Here is a 13,251-nt window from a genome sequence, read left to right as displayed (position 1 = left end):
AATATGCCGAAGAAAACTGAAACTTCTTTTCGGAATAGCTGGAAAGTCTCCTGCTCCAAGTGGAATACAGGTTGGCTGCGCGTGCCGATTGCTTAGTTTAACGCCGGGTACGCTTAGCAAGCGGGGAGAGTGAACTTATTTGCGTATAATTAGATTTGCGTGATCGTGCAAATACCATCGAGCGATTTTTTTTCATTTCGAATGGAATATCCTGCCATTTTTTGTTCAATTCCGGCACAGGGGCGATTGCCGACTATTCTCCACACTTTTAAAGTTTTGTTAAGCGTAATTTAGCATGATCTCAGTGTAGCCCTCATTTTAACATCTCGGGATTTTTTCGATTTCCGATCGCCGCTTCATTTATAGTCAATGAACGTGGCTGCCGCGTTTGCGTCCTTTCTGCCACGGTGGTTGATGATGATGATGATGATGATGATGTTTGTGGTGGGCGCGAGGAGGACAGCGCCACCGGGCGGTGTTGAAAGAATCGGAGGGGCTGATGTGATGAGTTTGATTTGATGATGGCGTTAAGTGAAAAGCGACAAAGGCTGCTGGGTAAACAACAAAACACCCAGCTTGCTAGCTAAAGAATGTTATTCGCCGTAAAGCTGATTTATAGCGAAGTACAGCACGCTAGAAAGCACTCATCACTCATCACACGGCACGCTAGAAAGCACTCGAAGAGCACATTACTAATTCGTGCACATATTTCGTGTCATACATAATTTCAGAATTTTCTCTCAAAGGTTTGTAACTCTTTGAAAGCCTTATTCGAAACCCCAGACTACGTGTGTCGCCTGGCGGAGGTTACGCTTGCAGACCCTGTCAGAACACTCAACTTCGCTAACTGTACAGCTGGTCTTCGCACGTTCATGTAGATGCTGTACAACGACCGCGTATGTGAATTCCGAGTTTAAAAAATGTCACTGTCGATTTAGTGATGAATCCGAGAAAAGTGCGTTAGGCATTACTTTCGGAGATTGGACCCCAGCGGGACCGAGATGGAAGGAAGGAAGGAAGGAAGGAAGGAAGGAAGGAAGGAAGGAAGGAAGGAAGGAAGGAACAGGCAAAACGACAGGGAGGTTAGCCTGTTTTTACACCGTCTGGCTACGCTGCGCAGAAGGAAGGGGGAATGAAAGAGAATAGAAAGAAACGCTACAAAAAATAAGGCAAGAAAGAAAGAAAGAAAGAAAGAAAGAAAGCTAAACAAAAGCCAAACAAACTAAAAAAAGAAAGTAGATTACGACGCTGTTTAAATTCGCTCTCTAAGTCCGATTGTCCTTAAAGGACCCCTGACAGCGAAATTTTGTGACTATTTTACTGAAATTTCTAGCTTTGTGTCTGGTAATACCGAAATTAAATCGTAAGTGCTCTAACGTATCGTATAATTAATGCTAGCGCCATTAATTGTGACCATTTTAACGTCACTTCGAAACGCCCGCCTAAAAATCATAAGAAACTAGCACCCCATCCGGTGGGGGAAAGGGGGGGGGGTGCCAAAGATCCCGTGCACTGGTGACGTTGAAAGCGCAGTTTTCAAATCGTGGCCTGGCACGCGGTAGAGACTGAAACGATGTGGGTGCCTTAGTATGAGTTAAAAGCGTGTGTCCCCTCATGAAAGCTACCTCAAGAGCAGCCCGACAACAAAACGAGAGTGATGAGGAACAATAGCCCTCGCCGGGTGCCAGTCGTGGTATTGTGTGCGCCCCGCACATCTTCTGTGACGTCCACAATACTTGCTTTACTCGTGGAACGTCACATGGGGCCTCGATCTACATCATACCAGTGGCGGCGTCGCGAGGTGCTGCCAGCTCAGATGAGCAGTCCCATTGACTTTAAAACCAAATTAAAACATCTTAAAGGCAACGTTCGCCACTAATAATCGGTCAGAATTGCCGGCCTATACAGGAAAGTCAACACAAAAAGTGAGGGGTCCTCTAAGAAGCGCAACAACACCTTCAACGCCTTCTGTGCTGAGCATGGACTCGGCCAGTGTCCCAGGACCCTTTCTTCTGACAAAGGGCGATTATGAAATTGGTCTAATGCATTGGAAAATTCTTTCTTGGCGCACTGAAGTGGGGACACTCAAAGAGAAGATAGGCAATCGTTTCTTCGCAGATACAGTTATTGCATGTAGAATTCTTGGCCATTTCAATGTGAAAAGAGCAGGCATTCGTGAAGGCCAAGCCAAGCCACAGGTGGCACAGGAGCGTCTCCTCAGGTCCAGATATTCCTGACGGAAAACGGAGCTAGAGATTGGAATCCAAGCTTTGTGGACGAGCGTTGATGAATTCCGCCGAGTTCCACTGCGCAAGTGTGAACTCACGTGCCAGCAAACGAAACCTTGCAGATGCGTGTTCTGGAGAACGGTATAGCTGTAAAGTGGACACCGTCATGTGAGATAGTGCGGCCGCATCTGCACGGCCGTTACCGTTGTCGCGTGCTGGCGTACCGAGGCAGCGACGACAACGAAGTCAGCGGAGGCGCGAGCAGAGTGAGTGCTTTGGCGCCGGAATAAAGGAGTTGGTTTTTGTAACTCAATGTAGCACCATCTTTCTTCTTCTGTCTCCCTCTACAGTGGTGACTACCAAGGAGGTTCAAACCTCCTTGTTGACTACGTACCATGGAACACAACGTCCCAGAAGTTTCCACCGGGTCACTACCAAACACTGACTCAACCAAATCCACGCTACCATCGATGGGCCACTAAGCAGTGCGGCTGCCTCAGTTCTGGCCTGACCATACAGACATTTGGTTTATGCAAGTAGAGGCCAGCTTTCAGGTATCTAACGTTGCCTCACAGCAAGCAAAGTATGGCTACTTACTTGGTGCCCTGCCCCACGATCTTGCGCTCGAGTTGCGCGACATGCTATCGGCGCCACTAAGCTGGACGCCCTACGACACGTTGAAGAATGCAATCGTTGAGCGCACGGCAATTTAAGAGCGAAGGCGGTTGCAAATGCTCCTATCATCAGCCGAGCTCGGAGATCGCCGTCCATCACAGCTTCTCAGGTAGATGCAAGCCCTCCTCGGCGCTCAAGTTTCATCTTTTGCCGACATTCTACTAAAGAAACTGGTCATTCAGCGTTTACCACCCATGGTTCAGATGGTTTTGACAACAGCGTCCGAGCTGAACCTATCTTCTCTGGCCGCCCTCGCCGACCATGTATACGAAATAGCGCCTTCTCAGCTATCCGTAGCTGCTACAAGTTCTGAGACTCGCATATCTGCCACGCTTGCGGAGACGTTGCCCACAAGTCGGTCGTCAACACGGAATCTTTCCTCGTCAAGTAAAAATGGCATCACTGACATTCGAGCCGACATTCAGCGGCTCATAGATCTCAGAGCGAGCAACCTCACTACAAGAACTGACGACGCTTCAGTGAGAGACATCGGAGATGGACGACGCTTCAGCCGATCTCGACCTGATTCGCCAGCGCGTTTCCGCCATTCTTTTCCAGCGAGACATTCTTCAGAATCGCCGCCGCCCTGCTGGTATCACCGACGTTTTGTACAATCTGTGCGGCGTTGCACACGACCATGCGCCTGGACGGAAAACGACACCGGGAACCACTACCGGCGACGAGTGACTCCCGCCTGTCTCCCAATCCCCTGTTCTTTGTTCAAGACTCCATCTGTGGACTGCTGTTGCTGATCGCCACAGGCGCAGAGGTGAGCGTGCTACCCGCTAGGTGCATAGACAGACACTGTAGGCCAATCATGCTATTACAAGCAGTGAATGGCAGCAGAATTGACGTATACTTTCGCAGGTCCGTCACGCTTAATATTGGACTTAGAATAACATTCAGGTGGATTTTTTTTAGTCTCTTCTGTCAGTCACACTATATTTTGGTGCCGATTTTCCTACGCACTATACGTCCTCCTAGTCGACATGGCAAAGAAATAGATACTAGATTCCACCCCCGGATCAAGAGTGTCTGGCGTAGTTTTCTCCATAGAGCCATTCGCGTTTACAGTACTGCACGCTGTTCCAGAGCCCTACGCCGCATTACTTGACGAGTTTCCATCCCTTACATTTCACCTGACTGGACTAACTTGTATGCCATAACGACGAACATCACATCACTCGAGGCCGCCCGTGTCATGCATCACCTCGTCGCCTGGCACCAGAGAAATTAACCTTAGCCAAAAACGAATTCGCACTGGAGATTGGTATTGCTCGTCTTTCATGTAGCGTATGGTCGTCACTTCTACATATGGTACCAAATAAAAGCGCCGATTGGCGTCCATGTGGAGATTATCGTGCTCTGAACGCAGCCAAAATCCCCGATAGATAGCCCCTGCCGAAAATTCAGGATTTTACTGTCAGTCTTCACGGAGCAAAAATATTTTCCAGAATTGATCTGGGAAAGTCATACCGTCAGATTCTCATGGCTCCGGAAGATATTTCCAAAACGTCCATTAAAGCTCCTTTTGGATTGTTTGAATTTATCCGAATGCCATTTGGCCGCAAGAACGCTGCGCATACAGTCCAAATATTTATTGACGTTGTCGTCCGTGGGTTACCATTTGTATTCGCATGTACTGATGACATTCTGGTAGCCAGGTCGTCAACGGGAATTCATCACGAACATCTCCGTTTGCTTTTCAACCAACTTCAAGAGCATGGTCTTGTGATTAACTCAGAGAAGTGCCATTTCGGTGTGGCATCTCTGGAGTTCCTTGGACATGTTGTAAACAGTGGTGGCACCGAGCCACTTCCTGCCAAGGTTCAAGCCATTGTAAATTACCCTTGTATTAACTGAATCCGACAACTATGACGTTTTCTCGGTTTAGTACATTTCTACAGGCATTTCATGCCTTCTTTTGCCACAACGCTTAAACGACTCGAATACCTGCAGGTTCACGCGAAATTAGCCGCATCAACACCAACTTGGACAGACGCCGCAGAACAACCTTTCTTTCACATAAAGGAGAAACTGTCTGAAGTAACAGAAGCATGATGCCCCAACCAATCTTAACCCTTTCGGCCCTGGCGGTGTCAATTGACACCATGACACAACATTTCCCCTAGCACCTCTGAAATGAAACCAAAACTGTTCATTCTTAGGGGAATACTTCTTCAATGATGCCCACTGCGTTTGACACCAAAATGGTCACATGCTTGCGGAGCTGGGAGCCGTAGTGAAGAAGAAGCTTGACCGAAGTCATGGGTGACGCCGTGGCGGGTCAGCTGAGGCGGCTAAGTGCAATTTTCGGGTCGACGTACCGAAGCTATTTCAATGAGTATCACACTGAAAAATCAGACGTGCTTCACATTTTGTGTACTCTAGTGAATAGCTGGAAAAAAGATGCCATTTTCCTCATTTCACAACCGCTGAGCCCTGATGACCTAATTTGATGTCATGTCTGTAAATCCATTAATAATTGCACCGCTGGCTCAATTTTTCGTTTGTGGTCTTCTGAGGTCATAACTCTTAGGAAAAGAAACACAAAAAATGTCCCCGACCAAAATAAAAAATCCAGGGCTGAAAGGGTTAAGGTGGATGCTTCTGGTGTGGCTGTTGGAGGAGTTCTTCAGCAGTTCAATAGTGGCTATTGGAGACCCCTCGGATTTTTCTCGAAGAAGCTGTCCGGTCCCGAGACGTGCTACAGTGTTTTTGGCCGAGAACTTCTTGCATTTTACCTCGCCGTGAAACATTTTCGCTATTTTCTTGAAGGACGCCAGCATGCGACAGGGGGTGGCGTACCGAGGCAGTGACGGCAACGAAGTCAGCAGAGGCGCGAGCAGAGCGAGCGCTTGGGCGTCGGAATAAAGCAGTTGGTTTTTGTAACTCAATCTAGCAGCATCGTTTTTTAGATGCGAAGCAGCTTTTGCTCGGGGCTGTGTCCGTCCTTCCCTCACGCGTCCGCTCCGCATTGCGCATGCACCAATTCTTCCCCCTCTCCTCGCGTGAGTGCAAGGAGGTGAAAGGAGGTGGGGTGAAGGAAGTGGCGTGAGCGCTGCCTCTAATTCGTTTCTCTTCTCCCGTTTCTCTCTCTTCGCCACAGCTGTGCGCTCGTATATAATGCGGCGCACGCTCGCTCCCGTTACACTCTCCTTCACAACGGCGCTATGGACGCTCGCGAAGCTGAACGTAAACGGCAATGCCGGCAAGCGAATCTCGAAGCTGCGAGGCAACGCGAAGCCGAAGCGCAACGGAAACATCGAGCTGGGGGGTAACATAAGCGGTACACAACGTTACACAATTCCACACAGAAATGAAACATACACGGAAACATACAAATGGAACAACAATGGAAACACAAGTGAACACCCAGCGCTGATTCGCATCCCCAGATGGTTCCCTTTAGTGGGATGAATGGATGAAATAACTTTATTGAGGTCCAATAGATCGTGCTAGTTTCCTAGCCCGAAGCGGGCCGCTCCCACGTTGTGGGAGATGGTGTAATTTTTTTCTTCTGCCTCCCGCTACACCGTAATACCGTAATGGCCTTGTATTCAGTAATACACTGAGCTGTGTTTTTTTTTATTCCAGGGCGGTGAAGTCTTTTATCAACAACTAATTGCTAATTAGGTCCATAACGACATGGCGCCATAAGAAATTTAGGAGCTTCTTTGGAGTCAGATAAGATGGGCCATGCCTGTGAAGGTTCTTCGACGACGAACTCTAAAGCAGCGCGGAGGGCGGCGAGTTCTGCAGCCGTCGATGATGTGAATAATGTCCATAATTTTATGCTGACAGACTTTGCGGGAATAATCATTGCTCCTACTGAGATTGCAGAGAAAACTGACCCGTTCATGTAAACGTGATCGAGAAATGCTTGCTTCGATGCGTGACATCCAAGCAAGCTATCCCCAATTTTACACCGTGACCAGAATCCTCAGGAGAAAATTACAGCGCAAACGCACAAGACACCCACGATAAAAAGAAATGTACGACGCAAGCGCCGACTAACAATTCCTCTATTCTTTCATACGCCAATTCATATACTATAAGCCCAAGGCAACCTTACCGCACATGCGCACACAACAATAGCTCTAAACCAAAACGTGTAACAAGGATGATGGTATATTAGATACACGAAGATATGAAATCATGTTCAGATGGGTGAAGGTACAAAGAATCAAATTTATTTATTTATTTATTTATTTATTTATTTATTTATTTATTTATTTATTTATTTATTTCGTCCCAATGGCTCCAATGTGCGCCATTATATGAGTGGTGTACATAATAAGTACTGAATCTGTTAGTTAAATGGTGAAATGTTATTTGATGGCAGACATGAGTAGGAGGTGATATGTTATTAAGGCGAAGGGGACAAGAAGATCGCTCCGATCATGGGCACTACTTAAGAAAAAAATATTGTCACCAAGGCAGCAGTCGGCTTGTTCAAGACTAAACTTTTTATTTGGGTGAACGGGGCCCAGTAAACGAGAAGTCAAACTACAAGCGATACACGCTTACATTAATAGCGGCGAACAGAGCGTCGGCCGTCAATAATCTGGTCTGCGGTAAGGCGCGTCGGTATTTATACATGCGACGTCGAACTTCGAGCCTTAATTATCGCTGTTAACCGGATAAGCTCAACTGTTCGCGTTTGCGCACTCAAGTTTATAAGAAGATTCTAAAATAATCTCAAAGGTTCCCAGGCATTAGGGCCCGGCTTGTGCAAGGCAGTGGAGTACAATGGACTAGTTACATAAAAATAACAAAAGTGTGCTGTTCGATGTGCTGTTCTGCCTCAACGTTACTAGAATGCATTCAGTTTTCAAACTTGTTTGTACTGCGCGGAACCGCCACCACACTTGCTAGGTGTTGGCGCTGCAGTCGCATCGGGCTTCAAAATACCGCGCGCGCCGGCCAACGCTGCACAAGCGTTCGCGTTCTCTATCTGCCTTCTGCAGCTTTTGTGGTGGCGTTTCGTACTGCGTTCGCATCATGTGTCGTCTGTTCGCGTGTTCGCGTTCTCTATCTGCCTTCTGCAGCTTTTGTGGTGGCGTTTCATACTGCGTTCGCATCATGTGTCGTCTGTTCGGGTGAACCATGCCAACTTGTTGCGTGCCAGGGTGCGCGAGCGGATACCGCAAGGACGCAAGCAGCTCGGACAGACATTTTTTCTACGCTCCGACCGACGTGAGTCTTCGCGCAGCTTGGAACAAAGCAGTTCCACGTGCGGACAAGGAATTGACAGCCCGGGAGGAAGAGCTGAGCAAGGTCATTTCACAGATAGAATTGCAGGAGCCAATGACAGCTGATACACTTCAGCACAGTTACTGCCGCACGACTGCGAAAGCAAGCGCGCTGTACTACCTTGGTGGTTATGTCGTGAAGAAGGCGCGAAAGTTCACCAGTTGTGAAGATTGCCTTGCAATTGTATATCTGATAACCACGTACCAGCAGCAGCAGCCTTAACAGAGATGCGATCCTTTGTGTCTGGTGCACTGCAGCATCCATCAGGTGCTTTGACATCTATGCTTAGCGGCATTGAACGTATAATTGAAAAAAGGACCAATGGTAACAAAGTGTTCGGAGATTTGTTCTGGACTATAATTGGAGAGCTGTCTGGATGTTCTCTGACTCGGGTAGGCTGCACAGAGCATTTTGAGGAGCTATATAATTGCGCGAATCATCAAATTTTATTTGACCACACGGATGCATTTCTATTCGAAGTTTCTTCGCCAGCAAGAAAGCAAGAAAGCGTGCTAAATTGCTGTGAAAAGGAGACTGTCAGCAACTGGGATGCACATGTGGATAATTTTTTGTGGATGTATAGCTGTTAAAAGCATAAGTGCATGTATGTATAAATACCTGCAGGATGTACAACTGCAGGTATTCAAAATAAATAAACAAGTGAGGTAATACCGTCCGATCTGCTTTGAAATGAAGTGAATGAGTACTTGAAAAAAAATGTTGCATGCCACCCGTGCTTAATGTAATAGAGCGTACCATGTTTGCTAGCCATGAACGCATAACCCCCGTATTCAGAAACGCTCCTCGACTTGAACTTGACTTGCAACCGCCTTGGGCAGCGCGTTCGAAACGCGTTTGTGCTGCCTTGGCACAGCCTAAAGACAGCGCGTTCGAAACGCGTTGAAGGCGGTGGCAAGTCAAGTTCAAGTGAAGGAGCGTTTCTGAATACGGGGATAAGTGTCTAAAAAAACTTTTAAAAACACTTAGCGCTATCAAGTGAAAAAACGCGCCTGCGCTGAGCAGACGACACCGCGCCGGCTGGAGCCCGATGCGACGGTCCCGCCATCTGGCGACAAGCACAGAAATGGTGCCACCTGCGGAGTATGGCGGCAGCGGAGAGTTTGACAACTGAATGTATCTAGTAACGTTGGTTCTGCCTGTTGATGGCGGTTACACGGAAGTTCGCGAATCCATTGGAAAGCATGCTGGTTTACACTAAGGCATGATAGTTTAATAGCACGTCATTGTGAGGTACGTAGTCAAGGGCCTTTTCAAAGTCAAAAAGCAAGGTGTTGATGGTTATGTTTCGGTCAAGGCGCGAGCGAATAGCTTAAAGAGCAAGCTGTCTTTTTAAGAATGACCATGCAGAAAACCATGCTCATTTGGAGGGAAAAGAAGTTCACGGATGACAAAAAATGAGCGTCCTATCTCAGAATAGATTATATGCTTTATAATACTACGGCAAATATTGCGGATGGAAATGAAATGATAGTCGCTTGGGAAGAACATGTTACGGTTCTTGAAGACGATGACGATCTTACTTTTCCGCCAGATAGTAGGGGCTGTACCTGTATCGAACGACTCTTGGGAAGTCGTGGTCAAATGAACTGCTAATTTGTTTAAACACGTTCAGCAGAAAATTCAGGCTTGCAGCGATGAAAAATCGCTGAACAGGAAATATCGCTGGAGCAAAGTTTCGGCAAGAGAGAACCTAACTGAAACAAGTTCTCTTGTAGGAACGTTGGCTCCAGTGGCATTCTCTGTTTAACAATTTTTCTCTACTTCTTTGTTTAGTATTTCAAATACCTTTATGTATGTCATCTGTTCCGTCAGAGAATTCTCTGACGGAACAGATGACATACATAAAGGTAAACAAGCTAATAAAAGCCCATTAATGAGCTTTTATTAGCTTGTTTCGGCTCGGAAATGTGACTTGGCGGCTTCATTGAAGAAATGCGAGTTTACTATGTCCCTGCCATTGGACTCAGGTTGTGAACCATGGATATCAACCTACGTTGAGTGAAGACACTACAACAGTAGTAATTTCATTTTCGTTTTGTTGTTCAAACCATGTTTTATTTTTATAACCAGAACAACAAGCCGAAGGGTTAGTCTCTACCATTCTTGGTCACCAGTCCCCGTCTCATTCGTCCTCTTTTTTTCCTTTTTTCTTTTCTTTCTTCTTCTTTTGGTCCTTTTCCTTATCCTTAACTTTCTCCTTTTCTTTTCCCTTGTCGCTTTCTTTTTCCTTCTTTTTCTGTTCCTTTCCATTCTCTTCGTCATTTTTCCTTACCTTCATCATCTTTTTCGTTTCCTCCTTTGGTTTCTCAGTGGGCGAGCCCACCGTTGCCGTGGGCTCAGTGCCGGACACCGTCTGCTTGCTCTTTTTTCTTTGTGTTGACTCTACCTGAGTCTGTGGTGCGAGGAACACTTGCATCATCATACTGCATATCATAGCAGTAACCTCCATAGCACGTTCCCTTTGTGTGGTTGTCGTACTAAAAGAACAAAGGCAAAAAGAGAATTAATTATATGATTAAGCGTAAGTGATGTTCGTAACCGCAGCACCTACATTTCAAATAAGAAACAGTCATTTCAGTTTCTTCAGAACAAAGTGAATGCGAAGTTGGGCGCGTCATAGTGAACGTGGAATGGCGATGACGAGGCAATTTTGACCATCTGAAGGTCTGACATAACGATAATTCGCTGTAAGCAATATTCGTGTGCATGCATGGTAGCGTATTAGCATGCCTGTGTGCATGCGTCCATGTGAATACGTAATGGTTTCTGTTTATTTTTGTATGTTCAAAACCGAAATGTACAATATCGCATGTGGCTTATAACATAATATCACCTTCAATGACTTAGTACAAAGAGCTGGTAAAGAAATGCGTACGTCTTTTCACTCGCCTTTAAAGTTTATGTCCCTGAACACCCATGAAATAGGAAGGTGCATGTGCACATAACACACGTTTAACATGCCAACAATATTCGAAGGGCAATGCTGTTCTGCTAACGAATACACCCACTGCAAAATATTTCAGAAAAAGTAAGGGTACAGAGAGGGTTTTTCCGCGTCCATTTGACGCGGAAGGTTGTTTTCTTTAGTTAATAGGGAAAATTAGAGGTTTCTTTTTAATTAAACGTACAAGTGACTATGGCATTCTGATGCTGTGTGAGAGGTAGAATGGTACGAAGCGTCATGCTTTCGCTATGTGTACATCGTGGTTGGGTTGCTTTGAAGGTAGATATATGTAGACCAGTCGTCACCACTGCGCGTTGCGTTAAGCTCCGGAAAACGTTGTAAGCCATGCAAGCTGCACTCAGTCTACAATAATATTGCAAAAAAGAAAAAAAAAGGTTCCTATATTTACAAAACGCTGTCATCTGATTGAGTGCAGAGATATATGAGCGCGTTGTAATATTGCAAGAAGAGAAAAAGAGCAACGTTAGTCACCTAAAAAAAACAAACAGGCCAACCTAAATTGTCAAGGTAGAAACACATCAATTTAGGATTACCTTGCCAATAAATGCACTTCTTTACAAAAGGGAGGTGACAGTATACACCGAATGAACGAAACCGTAAGAAGACTAATTTCTCAAGCAGCGATTAAAGTTGGGAGTAAAGCACAAAGACAAGTAATGGGCGACCTCGTTCAAGGTGCAAATGAACCAATAAAGAAACGACAAGGCATGATAGCTTTTGTTTTTATGAAAATGTACAACTCAAGAGACCAAAGAGAACTTGCTGAACTGTCAAAACTGGTCAATAAGAGGAAAATAAGTGATATACAATACACAACGCCAATGAGATAGCGGAAGCCGGAATAAAAGGGGCCAGCATCAAATCAGCTAAAAGAAGACTCTGAATAGAAATGACCAAATGCGCGCAGCGAAAGATAGGCAGGGCAGTGGTATTACCCATTTCGATAACAATGTGACGGTGGCAGAGGTCTTATATCCAGAACTGTACAGTTCTTTGGTCAGTCATCGAACCTTTAATCATAGGACAGTCTATCAGGACAATGGAGTTCTATATGTAACTACCGATCAGGTTAGAAAGGCTATACAAAATATGCCCAACGGAAAAGCGGCCGGAGAAGACAATATATTGGTTGATTTGATCAAAGATGGAGGGGCTTTGATATTTAAACTTGCGGCACTCTACATGTACTTTCTTAAGGCCTCAAGTGTACCAGTGAGCTGGAAAAACTACAACGTTATATTAATACTCAAGAAGAGAGACATAAAATACTCGAGGAGTTATATAGACCGTCAGTTTACTTTCAGTAATATAAAATATATTTACGAAGGTAATTTAAAACAGGGCAAGAGAAACGCTCCAGAGACCAAACCAATCCAGAGAGCAAGCTGGCTTTATAAAGGGGCTCTCTGCAATGAATCACAGCCATGTGATCAATCAGGTAGTTGAAAAATCTGTTGTGTACAACAAACCACTTTATGTAGCTTTCATTGACCACGAAAAGGCGTGCGACTCGGTAGAGATACCAGCGGTCTTGGAAGTATTGCGTGACCAAAGAATACTTGAAACACATGTAAATACATTAGCCAAAATCTACAAAGATTCAGCAGCTATATCTTGCTTGTCCACAAGGAAAGCAAATATATATATATATATATATATATATATATATATATTATATATATATATATCTATATATATATATATATATATATATATATATATATATATATATATAGCGATAGGAAAAGGGGTCTGCCAAGGAGATACAATCGCTCCAGTGTTGCTCACTGAATGCTTAGAAGTATTCTAATGACTAGATCGGGAAGAATTAGGAATAAAGGTTAAAGAAGATTATCTCAGCCCCCTACGTTTTGCTGGAGACATAGTGCTGCTCTTCAGCAGTGATGGCGATATATTACAAGAAATTATTCAAGACCTAAACCGAGCAGGTATTAAAGTAGGGCTACAAATGAATAGGCTGAAAACAAAGGTAAAGTTCAGTAGCCTGGCGAAAGAACAGAAATTCACACTTAGCAGTCATCATTTATAATCTGTGCGAGAGTACGTATCTCTAGGAGAATTACTAAACGGAGAGCCTACTCATAA

General features: G+C 45.2%; 1 protein-coding gene across 1 annotated transcript in view; it reads left to right on the top strand.

Moving 5' to 3' along the window:
* The first annotated feature begins 3,540 nt into the window (after window positions 1–3,540).
* LOC119391157 (phospholipid-transporting ATPase ABCA3) overlaps window positions 3,541–13,251 on the top strand; it is a 75,640-nt gene continuing 65,929 nt past the window's right edge. Inside the window, exon 1 of the mRNA XM_049415169.1 lies at window positions 3,541–3,672. Coding sequence (XP_049271126.1) covers window positions 3,541–3,672 — 132 coding nt within the window. The remainder of the gene's footprint in view (window positions 3,673–13,251) is intronic.

This window comes from Rhipicephalus sanguineus, chromosome 4 (assembly GCF_013339695.2).
Source record: "Rhipicephalus sanguineus isolate Rsan-2018 chromosome 4, BIME_Rsan_1.4, whole genome shotgun sequence".
Classification (NCBI taxonomy): domain Eukaryota; kingdom Metazoa; phylum Arthropoda; class Arachnida; order Ixodida; family Ixodidae; genus Rhipicephalus; species Rhipicephalus sanguineus.
The sequence above is the reverse complement of the archived record's forward strand: the minus strand, read 5'-3'. Positions and strand labels throughout refer to the sequence as shown.